Source organism: Phoca vitulina, unplaced genomic scaffold (genome assembly GCF_004348235.1).
Source record: "Phoca vitulina isolate PV1807 unplaced genomic scaffold, GSC_HSeal_1.0 scaffold40, whole genome shotgun sequence".
NCBI classification, from domain to species: Eukaryota; Metazoa; Chordata; class Mammalia; order Carnivora; family Phocidae; genus Phoca; species Phoca vitulina.
The window spans coordinates 23084764-23100437 of record NW_022589743.1 but is presented as its reverse complement, the minus strand read 5'-3'; the positions used below and the strand labels follow the sequence as shown (position 1 = coordinate 23100437).

Sequence of the window (15674 nt, the reverse complement as noted above, 5' to 3'; positions counted from 1 at the left end):
GGGAGCGGGTCCTCTGTGTGGCTGGCACGAGGCTGTTTCAAGGGACTATGTCACTTGGTTCCCGCAGCAGTCCTTCCAGATAGGAGGCATTTATCCTCATTTACAGCTGAGGGTACCAAGACCCTGCAAGTTGCCCAAAGCCACACAGCCAGAAAGAGGCAAAACAGAGGCACGAAGGCTCCTGCTCGGGGGAGGTAACAGATGGCGGCCGCGACGAGGAGCCTACCACTTACCAGCTGTGGGACCCTGGGTAGGCGGTGTAACCTCTCCGCACCTGAGTTTCCATAGCTGTAACACAGGGCAATTGTGGTGGCTTCCTCACAGGGTCGTGGTGAGGGAAGTGAGCGAGTGTTTATAAAGTGCTGTGACAGCCCACATTTAGTAAGTGCTATGAAAGTGTTTCTACGTGTTCTCTTCGTTCCTGCCACATGGGCAGGGCAGGACGGTGAGGCGTCTGGGGGCCCTCGAGACAGAAGCAACCAGTCCACAGCCCTGAGGGCGGACGGCTCGCCGGGGCATCATCCGTGGGAAGGAAAGCGCTAGGAAACACTAGTGGAGAGGCTCAGCGCAAGGATAAGCAGCAGCTGGGAGGGGGGATGGGGAGGGAGAGGGGGAGGAGGAGGAGGAGGACGAGGAGGGGGTGGGGGAGACGAGGAGGACAAAGGTGGACAAAGGTGATCGTTTCAACGCTCCGCCACCCTTACGTTGGATTCTCCTGCTAGCTAAAGTCTGAACCCCTCAATTCAGCCTTTTATTCGAAACCTCTGAACTGCCTCTGGGTGCTCCAGGAACTACAGAATGAGTTTGACACTGAGCAGTCCCACCCACATGTGTACAAACTTTAGGCAAAGTGTTCTGCCTAACACTGTCTCATGGAAACCTCACGATGGCTGTGTGAGGTCAGGAAGGAGGAAATCCTCAGTATCTTCCCTTTACAGACCAGTAAACTGGAGCCCAGGCAGGATGAGTGACATCCCTCAAGTCACACAGCTAGAAAGTGCTAGCACTGAGAGGACACCCAGATCTTTGCCTTGTTTCCACTTTTTACGGCGTCTCCCAAGAGGGGAGACAGAGGAGTCTGAAGCTTTTCTGTAAGACCATGGTCCTGGCAGAGGAAAGTGTGCCCCCACTTGTTAGCTGAGATCAAGAGTCCCTGCCCTTCCTTTCCAAGGTGAAAGCAGGCACTCTCAGCTGAATGGAGCCAGCAGGGGTATGGGGCCCTGGCCCTACGAAGGAGCTCTGCTCGGCTTGGGCTTGAGGAGCGTGAGGGGTCTGCAGGGCAGAGCCTCAGCTTTCACCCCAATGCCTGTGGGCTGCACAGCTGGGGCATATCTACGACAAGGGCAGCAGAGCAAGGCCGTAGGGGTGTTTGGGGAGTGAGGAGTATGTGTCTATCCTGCCAACCCTATAGGGACCTGGCTGCATCTGGGCTACCATACCTACCAACCCCAGAAAGGAGGTTGCAAAAAGCAGATTCAGTTGTTGTCTAGCAAATATCATCAGCCTAGGTCCTTGCAATGGTCTTGGCTTCAAAAGCTGTCAAGAAAAGTCTTGTGGGTCCCAGTCACTAAGGACTGAGCATCAGGATGAGCCAGACCCAATGCTGCGGGCTTTACCTGAGCTATCTCAGTCCCTCTTCTCAACAATCCTTCGGGTCGTTGGTCCTATTTAAAGATGAGCAAGGGGCACCTGGGTGGCTCAGTCGGTTACACGTCCAACTCTTGATTTTGGCTCAGGTTATTTTCTCAGGGTCGTGAGATCGAGTCCCACATTGGGCTCCATGCTCAGCATGGAATCTGCATGAGATTCTCTCCATCTCCCTCTGCCCCACCCTTCGCACTCTCTCTCTCAAATAAATAAAATCTTAAAATAAAATAAAAAAATAAAGATGAGGAAAGTGAGGCTCAGAGGGGTTATGACACTTGTCCAGTGTCTCACAACTAGAGAGTAGCAGGTGTTCATGTTCAAAGCTCATGTTCCTTCCATTCTCTGGACGCTGATTAAGACTGTTACGATGGTTACACTTATGTGTCAACCTGACTGGGCCATGGGTACCTGGATATTTGGTCAAAATTATTCTGGGTGTGTCAGTGAGCGCATTTCTGAGTGAAATTAACATTTGAATCAGGTGACTGGGTAAAGCCCATTACTCTCCCTAATGTGGGTGGTGGGCCTCATCTAATCCACTGAAGACCCAAATAGAACAAAAAGGCTGAATAAGAGGAAACTCATCCTGCCAGTTGAGCTGAGACATGAGTCTCTTCCAGGCTTTAGAGGCAGCCTGAAACACTGACTCTTCTTGGGTTTTGAGCCTGCTGGCTTCAGACTGCAACTTACACCATCAGGCTCTGCTGTTCTCAGGCCCTTAGGCTCAACCTAGAACTAACTGTACATCATTCCTGCATGTCTAGCTTGCTGACTGCAGGTCTTGGGACTTCCTGGCCTCCATAATGAAGTGCGCCAATTCCTTTTTTTTTTTTTAAAGATTTTATTTATTTGACAGAGAGACAAAATGAGAGAGGGAACACAAGCAGGGAGAGTGGGAGAGGGAGAAGCAGGCCTCCTGCCGAGCAGGGAGCCCCATGTGGGGCTCGGTCCCAGCACCCTAGGATCATGACCCGAGCTGAAGGCAGACGCTTAACGACTGAGCCACCCAGGCGCCCCGAAGTGCGCCAATTCCTTATCATAAATCTCTCTATAGATCTAAATCTAGATGCAGGTGCAGATGCAGATAGGCATCCTATTGGTTCTGTTTCTCTGGAGAACCCTGACCAAATACAAAGACCAAACCTTAGGCTTCCCGGAACAAGTTGGCTGTATATTTGGGTATGAAATGCCCAGCTGCCAGAGGCCTGACATCTAAATATCTAGAACAATTGTCTGATTTAGTCCAAAAGTCCCCTTGGTTCCCAAGGCCCCAACAGGAAGCCTGGCAGGGAGGGGCCCTGCCTAGCCAAATGAACAGAGCCAAGGAGCAGAAACCTTGGTTTTCTTTTTTTTTTTTAACGAAAACAACCCCCAAGTACTCAGGAAGGGGTGTGTCAACTCTCTCCAGCACCCCAATGTAAACAGCAATACTTGCAGAGTCCACTAGATGGGGCCAGTGACCCAGCGGAAAGCGGGGGAAAGGCAACTGACTCTAGGAGGGGAGGCCCGCGGGGAGGGGAGAGGAGGGGAGGCCCGCAGGCGTGGAGGGGTTGCACGGGGGCGGTGAGGCCCGCAGGCAGGGGGGTGCACGGGGCTGAAATCTTCACCAGGATCCCCAAGTTGGGTAAATGCTCCCCAACCCTAACATGTCTTCTAGCGAATGGTGTAAAAAAATCGATTCTGGGGTTCCCAAGCCCCAAGCCCTTTAGTCAGTTGTCACTGTAGCATCTGTGGATTTCAAAGTCCTCAAACCAGGTTATTCCACGTGAGCCACCGAGCAAAATGAGCAGCCACAAAGTGAAAAAAGTCACTGCGCCAAAGCCTCTGCCCTCCAGGCAGGGGGGTGGGGTGGGGTGGGTCTCCCGTTGTGCCTGTTTCACTGGAGAAAGCACCCAACAGGACCTTTCACCAAGGAATCTAAAAACCAATGGACAAGCACTCCAGCAAGGGGGTCATGTGATGAGGGAAGGAACTGGACAGGGAGAAAGGAGGAAGGCAGAGAGGGAGGCAGAAAAGAGCAAAGGTGCTTTTCTTTCCACCAGCAGCTCTATTCGGCCGCACGTACTCAACTCTTGGCCTGCGTTCCTGGCCCTGGGTTGGGTGGGTCCTACAGTGAATCTTCCTGCACCTGCTCATAGTGGGTAACAGCTGAGTCCTCCAGGGGTCCTCTGAGCTGTTTGGTCAGAGACCCAAAGGCAGAGATGAGAAGCCAGAGTTTTCTTGTTTCCCTTGGTTGGCCTCATTTCAGGTCCCAGAATACTCCCTCCTTCATCAGTAGAAAAACCCTACCCTGCCTGTCCAAGATGGTGGTCTCTCACCTTCCTTAGGGAGGACAGGACAACATCCCAGAATGCCAGCTGGGGGGGGGGGGGGTCCTGAACCTCAGCCGTCCCCTCCACCTCCCACCTGCCCCCACCATCCGTTTCCAAACTCGAAATGCCTGGCAGCCACTAAGCTCTGCGTCGGCCTCTGTTGCCATGGCAACAATGTGGCTTCCCCCAAGTGGGAAGCTGGTTGCCAAGGCCCTTGTTGCCAAAGGCTATAACAACCACCCCGGTGTGCGAAGAGGGGGTGAGAGCTCTGTAGAGGGGTGGAGGGTGGCCAAGGAGGCTGCGAGGGAAAGAAGCAGGGTGTTCTCCAGAAATGCTAGAGTCCAGGCAGCCCTCCTGCTGGAGTGGGGATTGCTGGGCCCTTCAGGAGGGGAACAAGTATCCCAAGGCACCTCAGTGACTGCTTCTCGGGGGTATGAGAGGGATAAAAGGGGACTCCCCAAAACACACCTGGACAAGCCCTCTACTGAGCAGAGCAGGACCAGGCCCTCCAAGCCCCACCCCCACCCCCACATGGAGGAACGGCTTTGATTCTCTCCAACTCCAGAAAAACAGCCCCCAGGAACCCCTCTGTCTCGCTTGCTCCTCTGTCTCAGGTGCTGCGTACAAGCTGGGCACAGACAGAGCTGGGCCCTGCGGCCAGAAACAGCATTAATTACAAGGCTTGCAAACCTCCCAGCCTGTCAAAGCACATACTTAATATTCCTTGTAAAATGCTTCTCTTTGGAGCAGAGCTCCCATCAGTCAACAAGAGGAGAGGGGGACACCATTAGGGCTCATTCCCTTCCAGAGTCACCAGAGGAGGGCAGAATGGGGCCCTTGATCTTCGGGGAATGCTGCTGGAGCAGCTCACTCCACCCCGCAGAGAGCACAGAGACCAGCCTTGCTTTGCTGAGCCGGCATCTGGACATCTACAGCCCACGGGTCACGTGTGCAGCCCCTGCCCAGCTCCGGCCCAGAGAGAAGAGCCGGTTCCCACCCTCCCCTCACCAGGCCCCATCCTGCTCGAGAGGGGCTGGAAGAGAAAGCTGAGAGAGGAAGTGAGGGTGTCCAGGGAAGCAGATGGCTGGTAGAGGAGGCAGAGATAGGTGCAGGGGTGGCAGAGAGAGCAGCAGGTGGGGAGGGGGCAGGGAGCCTAGTCTGCGAGGGGCCCAGGACCGGAATGAGATGACGACCCACGAAGAACATCCAGGTCCACGTTTCCCCAGCCCTGCTCCCCCAGGAGCATCCTAGGCAGAGCCTGGCCCATGACCCTCATGCCTGCTTGCCCCCCTCTCCTAGAACCCCCACTTCTCCAGCCCAGAAGGAAAAGCAGGTGTACCTACCCCAGGTGCCAGCCCCTCAGGTGGGGTGGGGGAGATGCTGTCCCCGCCGCCCTGGCCACGGGCACTGAGCTGGGGTGACATGGTGGGCGACTCGTCGATGTACGGCATGGTCTCCGAGCCCTCCGGGGGCCCCTTCTGCTCCTCATTCCCCTCTCCGTCGTAGTCGTCTGTCCCGTAGCTGAAGTCTGAGACAAGGAACAAGAAAGGCCACTGAGAGTCCTCCACGAGGGCTGCCAGGGACTGGTAGCGCAGTGGGCGCCGGCGGCGACCCCCGGCTGCCATGCCCCCCGCCGCCGCATGCACGGCCTGGCCCGGGCGGGGGCTGCACGGGGGACCCGGGCCTCTTGAGGGGCTGGGGAGCGCCAGCAGGCACCGCGGCTGCAGCTCAGGGGCTGCTGGGAGTCAGGGAGGAGCGGCTCCACTGTTGCCACCGGCTTAATAGCATGTCAGTTGCGGATTTCGAGCCGCTGTTTCCTTTGCCTCCTGCCTAATTCCAAGTCTAAAAATTCACAGAGAGAGCGGGAGGCAGGACGCTTCCAACTCTCCTCTCTGAGTCACCATTTTGCTTTTTATAGGGAATAAGGAGGTGGGGCGGGCCAAGCGATGTCACTTCCTGAGCCCCTCCTCCTTGGGTACCATTTGTACACTGAGCCGATCCCGGGTGTGGGGGGCAGAGCGGGCTTTGGGGTGCAGGGCTTGGGCCCTGCACCCGGGGAGCCCTCACTCCTCCGAACAAGGCCCCTGCGCACGATGGAGCCCAGGGCTGGCCAAGTGTGGGCGAGAAGGTGGGCCCCGAGGCCTGGCAGGGACATGGGTTAACAGCAGACTCAAAAGCTGGCACTTACTTCTGTAATTTCAGTGGAGGCCCCCTTCAGAGGTGAGGGAAGAAAAGGCTGCAGGGAAGTCGAGCTGCCGTGAACCCGACCAGGCTGCAGAGCCCACGCACAGATGCCCCTCCTGGGCACGCGGGGCTGGGCCCATGGGGGCACAGCCCCTCAGAAAGGCCCCCTAGCTCCACCAAGGGGGGGTCTCTCCTGCAGCGGCACGAGCGACCCTCTCACGGCCCCTCACCCGCCGGCTGGGCCTCGTCCTATCATCTGCTCAGATGATACTACTTCCAGGCTGTCCTCCCTGGCGTCTTGGCTCAGAACGACAGCAATGTGGCCTTCTAGTGCCCCTGTTGACCTTGCCCTGTGGCCCTGGGGCGGGAACTGGGTGTCTCAGTCATCGCTGTGTGCCCAGAACCCACGTGCAGCAGTATCTCGGGAAACGTGTGTGGAGGGAATGAATGAGCAGAGGAATGCACTGTCCCTCTCAGGTCTCAGGCTTGAGCCAAATTCTCCACAGTGCCCTGGCTCCTCCTGTCACAACATACCAGCCCCTGGGCAGTCAGCAGCCTGAGAATGGTGTCAACAGGTCACCAGGGCGCCTGGCCATGGCAATACTCAGTCCAATCTGGCCCTTTGGCAGCCGAGAGCTTCCCCCAGGCTTGCTGCACCTGCTCCCTCTGACTTTCTCTCCAGTCCCTGTGCTGACGGCCCATTGAGCTGTCAAAAGATGTAAGCTATTATTTTTTTCCCCCCAGAACAGGCATGCATGTGAAGAACCACAGGATCCAGCCACTGAGATGTGTGTGTGCCATGCACACGGAGATAGGGCCCGCTGACGGGAGGACACAGGGCCTATGCATGAGGCTGGCAGGGGGTGAGCCGATTCTGCTATTTCCAGGGGGCAGAAGGAAGGAAGAGAAGCTGCGGCATCCAGTCGGCCCAAGTCTGGCACTGTGAGGGGGCCCGGCTGTCTGGTGAGGTCTACTCACTTTGGAGACACGTAAGGAGGGAATGAAACATCACATTAACCTGCCATCTCTCCTCCAGGAGGCTCCAGGCTGGCCCGTTAGGGCCTGGAGTCAAGGCCAGGGGTGTGAGCTATGGTGAACCCCGACCTGGCCGGAAGTTCAGATTCCAGCAGGCCATGCTGACTCTCCTGCACACTGACCTATATTCCCAGAGGTCACAGGACCAGATCCGCATAAGCTCCAATTCATCCTCATCAGAGGGGCAGCCATGGGCCTGCATGTCCCACTCCTCTTAACCTAGCTACATCTGTAAGGCTATTGTTTCCATCCCCAATTTACAGACAAGGTCAGGGAGTCTCAGAAAGATTTGCCCAGAAGGGATCTGAACCCAGGTCTGTCTGTCTGTTTCCGAATGCCATCCTTTTCCCTTTGAGTTTCTAACTTCCAGAGAAGTCTACTTCCACAGCTCTCCTGGTCAGGGGAGGCTGACCAAAGACAGGAGGGAGGGGTGCCAGCCCAGGAGTGGAGGAAAGTGCACACAGAGCTCTCTGCAAATGTTCTAACACACTTTCCCTTTCATTCTACCCTCTGTAAAACGCTAACAGCCCAGGAAGTCAGTCAGAGACCCAGGAGAGCCCTTACCAGGAAAAGGGATACAAAAGCTATAGAAAAGACAGAGAAACCAACCCTCAGAGAAGGAAGGAGCCCTGGGGACTCAGGAGGATGGAAATCTACCAAGTACAGGCTTCAGTTTATGAGAGGCCACAGATACAAAGGCTTGGCCACCAGGTCTCAAAAGAGAGAAGGCAGAGGAGGCTGTTAACAGCCAATATCCGTTTCCCCTCCTAGTAACAGAAATATAATTGTATTTGGAGTGGCAGTGTGCCCAGTGGCTAACTAAAAGACTACTTTCCCTAGCGGTGTGGACCACGTGATTAAGTTCCAGCCAATGACATGTTAAGTGGATATGTGTGAAACTTTGAGGAAGGCTGCTAAAAACGATTGGTTTAGTTGGAAGGTACGCCACTCCTCGCCCCGCCCCCATGTTTTCTCCTTCTATTGCCAGTTTGGAAAGCAGATGGAATGGCTGGAGCTCCAGCAGCCATATTAAGCCATGAGGTGACATTGAGGATTGAAGCCAGCGCTGAAGCTAGCTGAGCAGAAAGCTAGGAGCCCGGGTGGTGATGGCATGATGAGCTGCCATACCACTCCAGGACTGTCTACCTCCAGACTTCTTTTTTTTTTTTAAGATTGTATTTATTTCACAGAGAGAGAGAGAGAGAGAGCATGAGTGGGGGAGGGGGTGGAGAAGCAGAGGGAGAGGAAGAAGCAGGCTCTCTGCTGAGCAGGGAGCCCAACACGGGGCTCGATCCCATGACCCCGGGATCATGACCTGAGCCAAAGGTATATGCTTAACAAACTGAGCCAGGTGCCCCCAGACTTCTTTTACATGAGAAAAAAAAATGTTCATGTGATTTAAGCCACTGTTATTTAGCTTTTATGTTGCATGTACTCAAACTTAATTGTAACTGATCCAGATGATTTTCCTTGACATTCTGTCTAGGTGCTTTTCCTACTGCCTTCACTGTTCCTTCTAAGTCTCCTTGGTCTCTAAGTCTCTGCCCACCCCTTGAAAATGGGTATTCTTTAAATATCCTTACAATAGAATACTGCTCACCAGTAAAAAGGGACAAACTACTGATACATGCAATAACAGAAATAACTCTTACAGGCATTATGCCAAGTAAAAGAAGTCAGACACCAAGGAGCATATCCTGTATGGCTCCGCATACATGAAGTTCTAGAACAGACAAAACTACTCTATGGTTAAAAATAAAAAAGAAAACAGTGGTTACCTCTGGGGTTGGAATAGAGATAGTAGCTGATTGTAAGGGGCACAGGGAACTTTCAAAGTGATAGAAATGTTCTATATCCTGGGGGGCCTGGGTGGCTCAGTTGGTTAAGCATCTGACTCTTGATTTCGGCTCAGGTCATGATCTCAGAGTCATGGGATCAAGCCCTGCGTCGGGCTCTGTGCTCATTGGGAAGTCTGCTTGAGGACTCTCTCCCTCTGTCTCTCCCCCTCTTGTGTGTGAACTCTCTCTCTCTCTCTCTCTCTCTAAAATAAATAAATAAATCTTTAAAAAATGTTCTGTATCTTGAAAGGGATTTGGAGTACATAGGTGGATGCATTCATTACCTTCGTGAAATACACTTAAGATTTGTGCATTTCACTAAACACTGAACTCTATCTAGTTAATGACATTCATGCTTAAGTGTTGAAGTGAAGTGTACTGCTATCTGAAACACATAAAAACCAAGATGGATTGATGATGCTCAAAGGAATGGAGAGAGGTATGATGAAGCAAGTGTAGAAAACAGAAAACATCCAAAAAGTATAGATAATTATAGACTCTAGATGGTGGGTACATGGGTATTCACTGAACAATTCTTTTTTTTTTTTTTTCAATTTTAAGTAGGCTCCACGCCCAACTCCATGTCATGAACTCATGAACTCATGACCCTGAGATTAAGAATCAGCCAGGCGCCCCCACTGTATAATTCTTTACACTTTTATGTATGTTTGAAAATTTTAATAATAAAATGATAGGGAAAAATTGGTGTTCTCCAAGCTTCTGTCATCCCTGCTTTGCTCCCTCTCCCAAATTTTATTTACATGCCAGGGAGAGGTCTGGGCTGTAGACCCATCTCTTTGATTGGTTTCTGGACATCTCCATCCTCAGGAACCTCAAATCCACCCTTTTCCTGACGGTAATATGCTAGATTGCTCAAGTTGGAAGCCTAGGGATCATTCTAGATCCCTCCTTCTTCCTACTCCTCATCTTCTATATCCTGAACTATCTCCACTCCTGAACCACTTCCCCACCCTCACCAGCTCTTACAAAGACAATTCCAACACTACCTCCCCATGAGCCAGACTGAAAATCTGATAGTGTTTCTTCCCTGTTTGAAATTCAACAGTTCTCCATTCACTTCAAGGGTAAATCTCAAACGCCCCAGCTCAAGGCCCTTTATGGCCAGCACCCGAATCTATCTTTACAGGCTCATACTCTGCTGCCGAGTAATATCGGACATCTTCCTGGTCCCTGCAGTGGGTTCTATAGTAGCTCTCAAATATATATAAATATTCAAATCTTAACATCAGTCCCTGTGAATGTGACCTTATTTGGAAAGAGGGTATTTGCAGATGTCATTAAGTTGAAGATCTCGAGATGAGATTTTCCTAGATTAACTGAGTGGGTCCTAAGTCTGATGATGTGTCCTTATGGGAGACAGAAGGAGAGAGGACGCAGATGCACAGAAGGCCATGTGAAGACGGAGACAGAGATTAGGAGTTAGGTTGCCAGAAGCTGAGGAATGCCTGGAGTCACCAGAGATGGGAAGAAGCAAGCAAGAATTCACCCCCTACAATCTCAGCAAGGAGCGCTGCCCTGCCAACACCTTGATTTTGGATTCTGGTCTCCAGACTGCAAGAAAATAAATTTCTGTTGTTTTAAGCCACCAAGTTTGTGGTAACTTTTTTATGGCACCCCTGTGAAATTAATATAGTCCCCAGACACACGGCACTGTTTTCCCCTCTGGACCTTCACACACGCTGTTCCTAGACCTAGAACACCTAGACCTCCTCACCCCTGTCCACCCCGTGAAATCCTATTTAGCCTTCGAATCCATCTCAGCTGCACACTTCTCCCAGGAACTTCCTCATCTCCTGAATATATGAAGCACTTTTGCAAACTTCTGCAAAATGAGAAAAAGGTGAATACTTTGACTTTCTAAATGTTAGAAAAATGAAGAGAAAATTAAGTGGGGAACTACACATTCTCAACGTATATATACATTTAAAATGTAATCAAAGAAAATGCAAGTGCACACACACACATATATATGTATGTATATATATTTGCAATTTTTCTATCAAATCAGCAAGGTTAAAAAATACTCAAAGTTGTCAGGAAAGAGGCAGCCTCAGAAACTCCTGGAGGGTATGAGGACACCTGGCTGGCTCAGTCAGTAGACCGTGCGACTCTTGATCTCAGGGTCGTGAGTTTGAGCCCCATGTGATACCCCTACAGCCCAGCAGAGGAAGGCTGTCCAATGAGCAAGACGACATCCTCGGTGCCGTGACGGAAGGACTCCACAGGTGAGGCAGAGAGGAGGGAGGAGGCAACAGTGTGGATGAGGGTATGGCTAGAAGAGCTGAGCTGGTACTCAAAGGGAGGTGGTTTATTACTGTGCCTAAGAGCAAGACCCTGGGGTCCCCCAGCTTAGGTTCCAACCCAGGCTCCATCACTTCCTAATCTTTCTCTGTGCTCAGAAGAGTGCCTGGCACAGGGCAGATACCTTTGAATGGATATTGGTTAACCCAGTGAATGTGAAAGAGGATGACGAAGGGGCCAAGTGCCCAGGGCTGCTTTGAGGATGAACTGGAATAACGCACACAAAGCACTTAGCACATAGTAAGTACCCTATAAATCTTAGTGGCTATTATTAATATTATTAATTGAATCTTGAAGGATGTGTGGGTGCTTGCCAGGCGGATGGGGATGGGAGCAGAGTTCTAGGCAACGAGAAGAGGCTTGGCAAAGGCACAAAATGTAAAACAGCAGGGCCCCTCAAGAGGACTATAAATAGCCCAGCATGGCTAGAACACCGAGTGAGCAGGCGGGTGAGGTGGCAGATAACACTGGAGAAGTGGGCACAGACCAGCACACGGAGGGCCTCGTGAACCAGGCTAAGAGTTAGGCAGGACCCAGTGGGGATGGCTGATCTGGACCATTCCCTAATGTGGGGTCTTGCCAGCTACATCATTGCCAAATATTGCTAACTTTAGATAATTCTGCCTGATGCCTATATTCCTCTCTTGCGTTACAATGCAGGCAGAATCCTGGGACCCCCAGATCTCCTAGGAGTCATCCAGATTGGGACCACATGGGAACATAGGGTTACCTACTCCAAGCCTGTAATGGAGCCTGGTCAGATGACAGGACGGCAGCCAACCAGTGACAGACCACAGAGACCTCAGACTTGCTCTTTTGGGGCAAGGTGGAGAGCTGGGTCTGTTGGGGGTAGGTTCAAACCCAAATGACCAGCCCTCATTTCCACCATCCTAAGCTCTGGTAGGTGCAAGGCGGGGAGGAAGGGGTGCCCCAAAGGCTGGAGGCACACAGGCGTCAAGCTGTTTACAACCTTCCCCTGAGGCTGTCCAGCACGCGTGTTGGAGGGACACAACCAAACATATGTCCTGGTACACCTAACCTCCAAAACACAGGCTGAGGGCAGTTTCGGGGATCTTTCCAACCTCTTCTTGGCCACTCTAAGAACCTGTGGGTGCAGGATCAAGTTAAGTTCTAGGTGTGGAACAGCCCTGCCCTCCCAGCAGGGGTGCTAGGAAGGCTCATATTAGGTGATAAGCTTATTACCTGCTCTTGAGCTCACAGAGGATGAATGGGGAAGGGCAACCCGGGGACAACAGCTGAGGGCAGCCCAGTCCTGACCACCATTCCCACCAAAGCAGCATCAAAGGTCTTCAGAGAACATCAGAAGTCTCTGTGAGTCACACGCTGCATCCGGTGGACACAGAGCCCAGGGGCACAGACTGCGTTCCCGCCCTCTGGGATCTCCCGGCGGGGTCCTACGCAGGCTCACTGTCATTTGTGACTGTGCTGGGCCCTGGGCCGCGCATAGCCTGATCTTCCAAGCCACCCAGCGATGGAGAAATCTTACAAACATGCCGAACAAAAGAAACCAGACACGAACGAGTGCACACACAGGATTCCATTCATATGAAGTGTTCCTCGATCATCGGTGATAAGAATTCTCGTTCATGGCTCCCCGGGGGCGGGCTGTGGGAGGCAGTGGGTGTTGACTGGCAAAGGGCAGGAGGGAACTTTCTGGGGTGCCTGGAAATGTTCTCCATCTTGATCTGGGGGGTGGTTACGCAAGTAGCCACGTGTAAAATTTAAAACCAAGCAAGCAGTACCATTATGATTCTCATTTACAATTGAGGAAGGGAGGGCACAGGGAGTGAAGTCATTTGCCCAAGGTTTAACGGCTGGCCTGTGGAAGACGGGGCTGAACACAGCTAGTCTGACCCCAGGACCGGTGCTTTAACCATTATAACATGTACGACCGGAACGGCGAGAAAAGATCATGCGGGCAGGTTGCTGTCAGGGCCCACAAGTGGAAGAAACAATGAGTGTCAAGCTCTGGGGAGGGAAGAGATCCATTTGGAGGAGGGTCTGAGTGTCCCTTGATATAATCAGTAACTATCAATACTACATTGTTCCTCTTCCTGCGCAGTGAGTGCCCTCAGGGATCTCCTAGTCCTTGAAAAACAAAAAACAGAACCAGGGCTTTGGAAACAGACCCCTGGGCTAGGCTCCCATCGGCCGGCCCAACTGTTCCTCCATCAGCCTATGTTCAGGAGGCTCGGCTTCGAGCAAGGCATCCAGGCCATCAAAACAGTGCAAATCTTCAAATTTAAGACACCAGTTCCAAACTTCACTGTGCACTGGAATCCCCTGAAAAGTTTGGAAACTACTCATATTTGGCTCCCACTCCAGAGATCCATATGAATGTGGGGGGGGGGGCTGCTGGGCATCAGGGCTGTTATAAGCTCCCCAGGTGATTCTAATGTATTCTAAGGCTGAGAACCACCCGATTAAGACAAGGACCCCGTGTCGAATGAAACCGAACTCTGAAACAGCCCTAGGAAGCCATTGGCCGCATGGAAAGGTTACTCGCAAGAGGCGGGGTTTGAATTAAGTCATGAAGGACTGGGAGGGGGAATGGACTGGGAAGAGGCGAAGGAGGTGGACATAAAGGGCTTTACTCAGCTTGTACACTGGGGGCGGGCTGGGTAGCCCCTGTCCCATTCACACAGGGCCTGCAACTAGTCACCTGGACTAGCCACATCCTCACCCAGAGGCCTTCACGTAGGCCTGGAGCAGGGGCACTAACCCAGGAAAGGGCAGAGGCAATGGGGCAGCTGGTTCCTGGAGGTGCCCTGGAGAGCTGGAGTTGGAGTACTCGGTTCTGGCTCGGCCTCGCTGCTGGGAACAGACTCCCTGTCCCCCGTGGGGGTGCGGCTCGGCCTCTCGGGTTGCTGTGGAGATTCGATCAGATCCTCTACCTCCAGGCTCCCTTGGGGAGGGAGGCAGAGATGGGGGCCGCCTGGAGAAGCCAGGGCCCCAAAGCCTGAGACAAAGGAATCCTAGGCCGTGGGGTTCAGTGGCTGGGGCAGAAGCAGCGGGGCGGGGGGCAGGGGCCTGCCGACAGCCCTGGGCAGAGAAGAAAGGGTGGCTTCAGCAGTATCCAGGCTCAGAGAGATCGAAGAGAAACGCTATTATCTGCACCGTGTTTTATAGCCTACAGAGCAACCCCGCAGCCGAGATCTCACAATATGCGGGTGTTGTCAGGGTGGATATTACTCCCCCATTTTACATAGGGGGAAACTGAGGCTCAAAGAGGTTCTGGGTCTTGTCCAGGGCTACCTGGCTAATAATCAACTGACCCTCAAATTAAAGTCTGCTCTTTGGACCAAGTCTCCCACCCAGGCACAGGGACCTAGAATTTCTAATTGCTCTATAGAAAAAGCAGTTATATGCCCACCAAACATATAGGAATACTGGTGCAGAATGGTTAGATGACCTTGCCATCATGGAGGAAATCTTTCTGTGTAAATGAGCAATAGTCATTCAACAAACATCTCCTGAGTTATGTGCCAGATGCAGTGAAATGAACGGACCCTGAGCAGGACTGGGCGCCCCCCCACTGCTACTACCAGTCAGAGGCTTACACTGAGTCAAGCCTGGGGCCAGAAGTCAGACAAATCTGGATTCTGGTCCCAGCTCTTCTGGACTTGCAGCAAATTGCTCATTCTTTGGGAGCCTCCACTTTCTCACTGTGAAATGGGATGACACAGCTGTCCTGCCCATTCCATGGGGCTGCTCTGAAGAGCATTATCAGAAACAAGAAAAGTATTTCACAAATAGTATAGCATTCAATCAATCAGAGAAAAAATACTCCTCTACAAAGAAAGTCAAATTCCCATTCCTTTGGCCTTTGGTTTATTCCGGCTTCCCCCACTAGGTGGCAGGAGTCTGGAGAGCACTCACCTAGCAGATGCTGGGTAACCAACCACCAACGGGCTGATGCCATTCGCTGAAACTCCTCCGAATCTCCTCCCATAACAACCAATTCAATTATTTAAGGTCTGGAGCCGGGAGGTCCCTCTGACAAATCCTACAGGAGTTCTAACCCTTGTTAGAGTTAACAGCTTTAACTTGTCTCCAGCTTCCCCTCTGAACTATCATGATTGATGACTAGTAATGATCCTGGACTGATTTGATTTAAGGCTCTGCTCTTCTTCCCCTCTGCCCGCATGCTGGTGGCAAACGCTACTTGGCCCCAAAGTGGCAGAAGGGGGAATGGATAGGAGGCAGTGAAGAGGGAGAATCAAAGGACCATTATGACAATGACTTTCGAATCCAATCCCACTTATCACCGCCTGGGATGGCCTCCTCAGAGACCCCTCTCCCATATACGGTTTCA

At 52.3% G+C, this 15674-nt stretch overlaps 1 protein-coding gene across 3 annotated transcripts in view; it reads right to left on the bottom strand.

Annotated features, from left to right (window-relative positions):
• Positions 1–15674, bottom strand: part of ABR (ABR activator of RhoGEF and GTPase) — a 170924-nt gene that overhangs the window by 87239 nt on the left and 68011 nt on the right. For all 3 annotated transcript variants that reach the window (XM_032429018.1, XM_032429022.1, XM_032429020.1), the window contains exon 2: positions 5303–5487. In XM_032429018.1, the coding sequence (XP_032284909.1) occupies positions 5303–5487 (185 nt within the window). The remainder of the gene's footprint in view (positions 1–5302; positions 5488–15674) is intronic.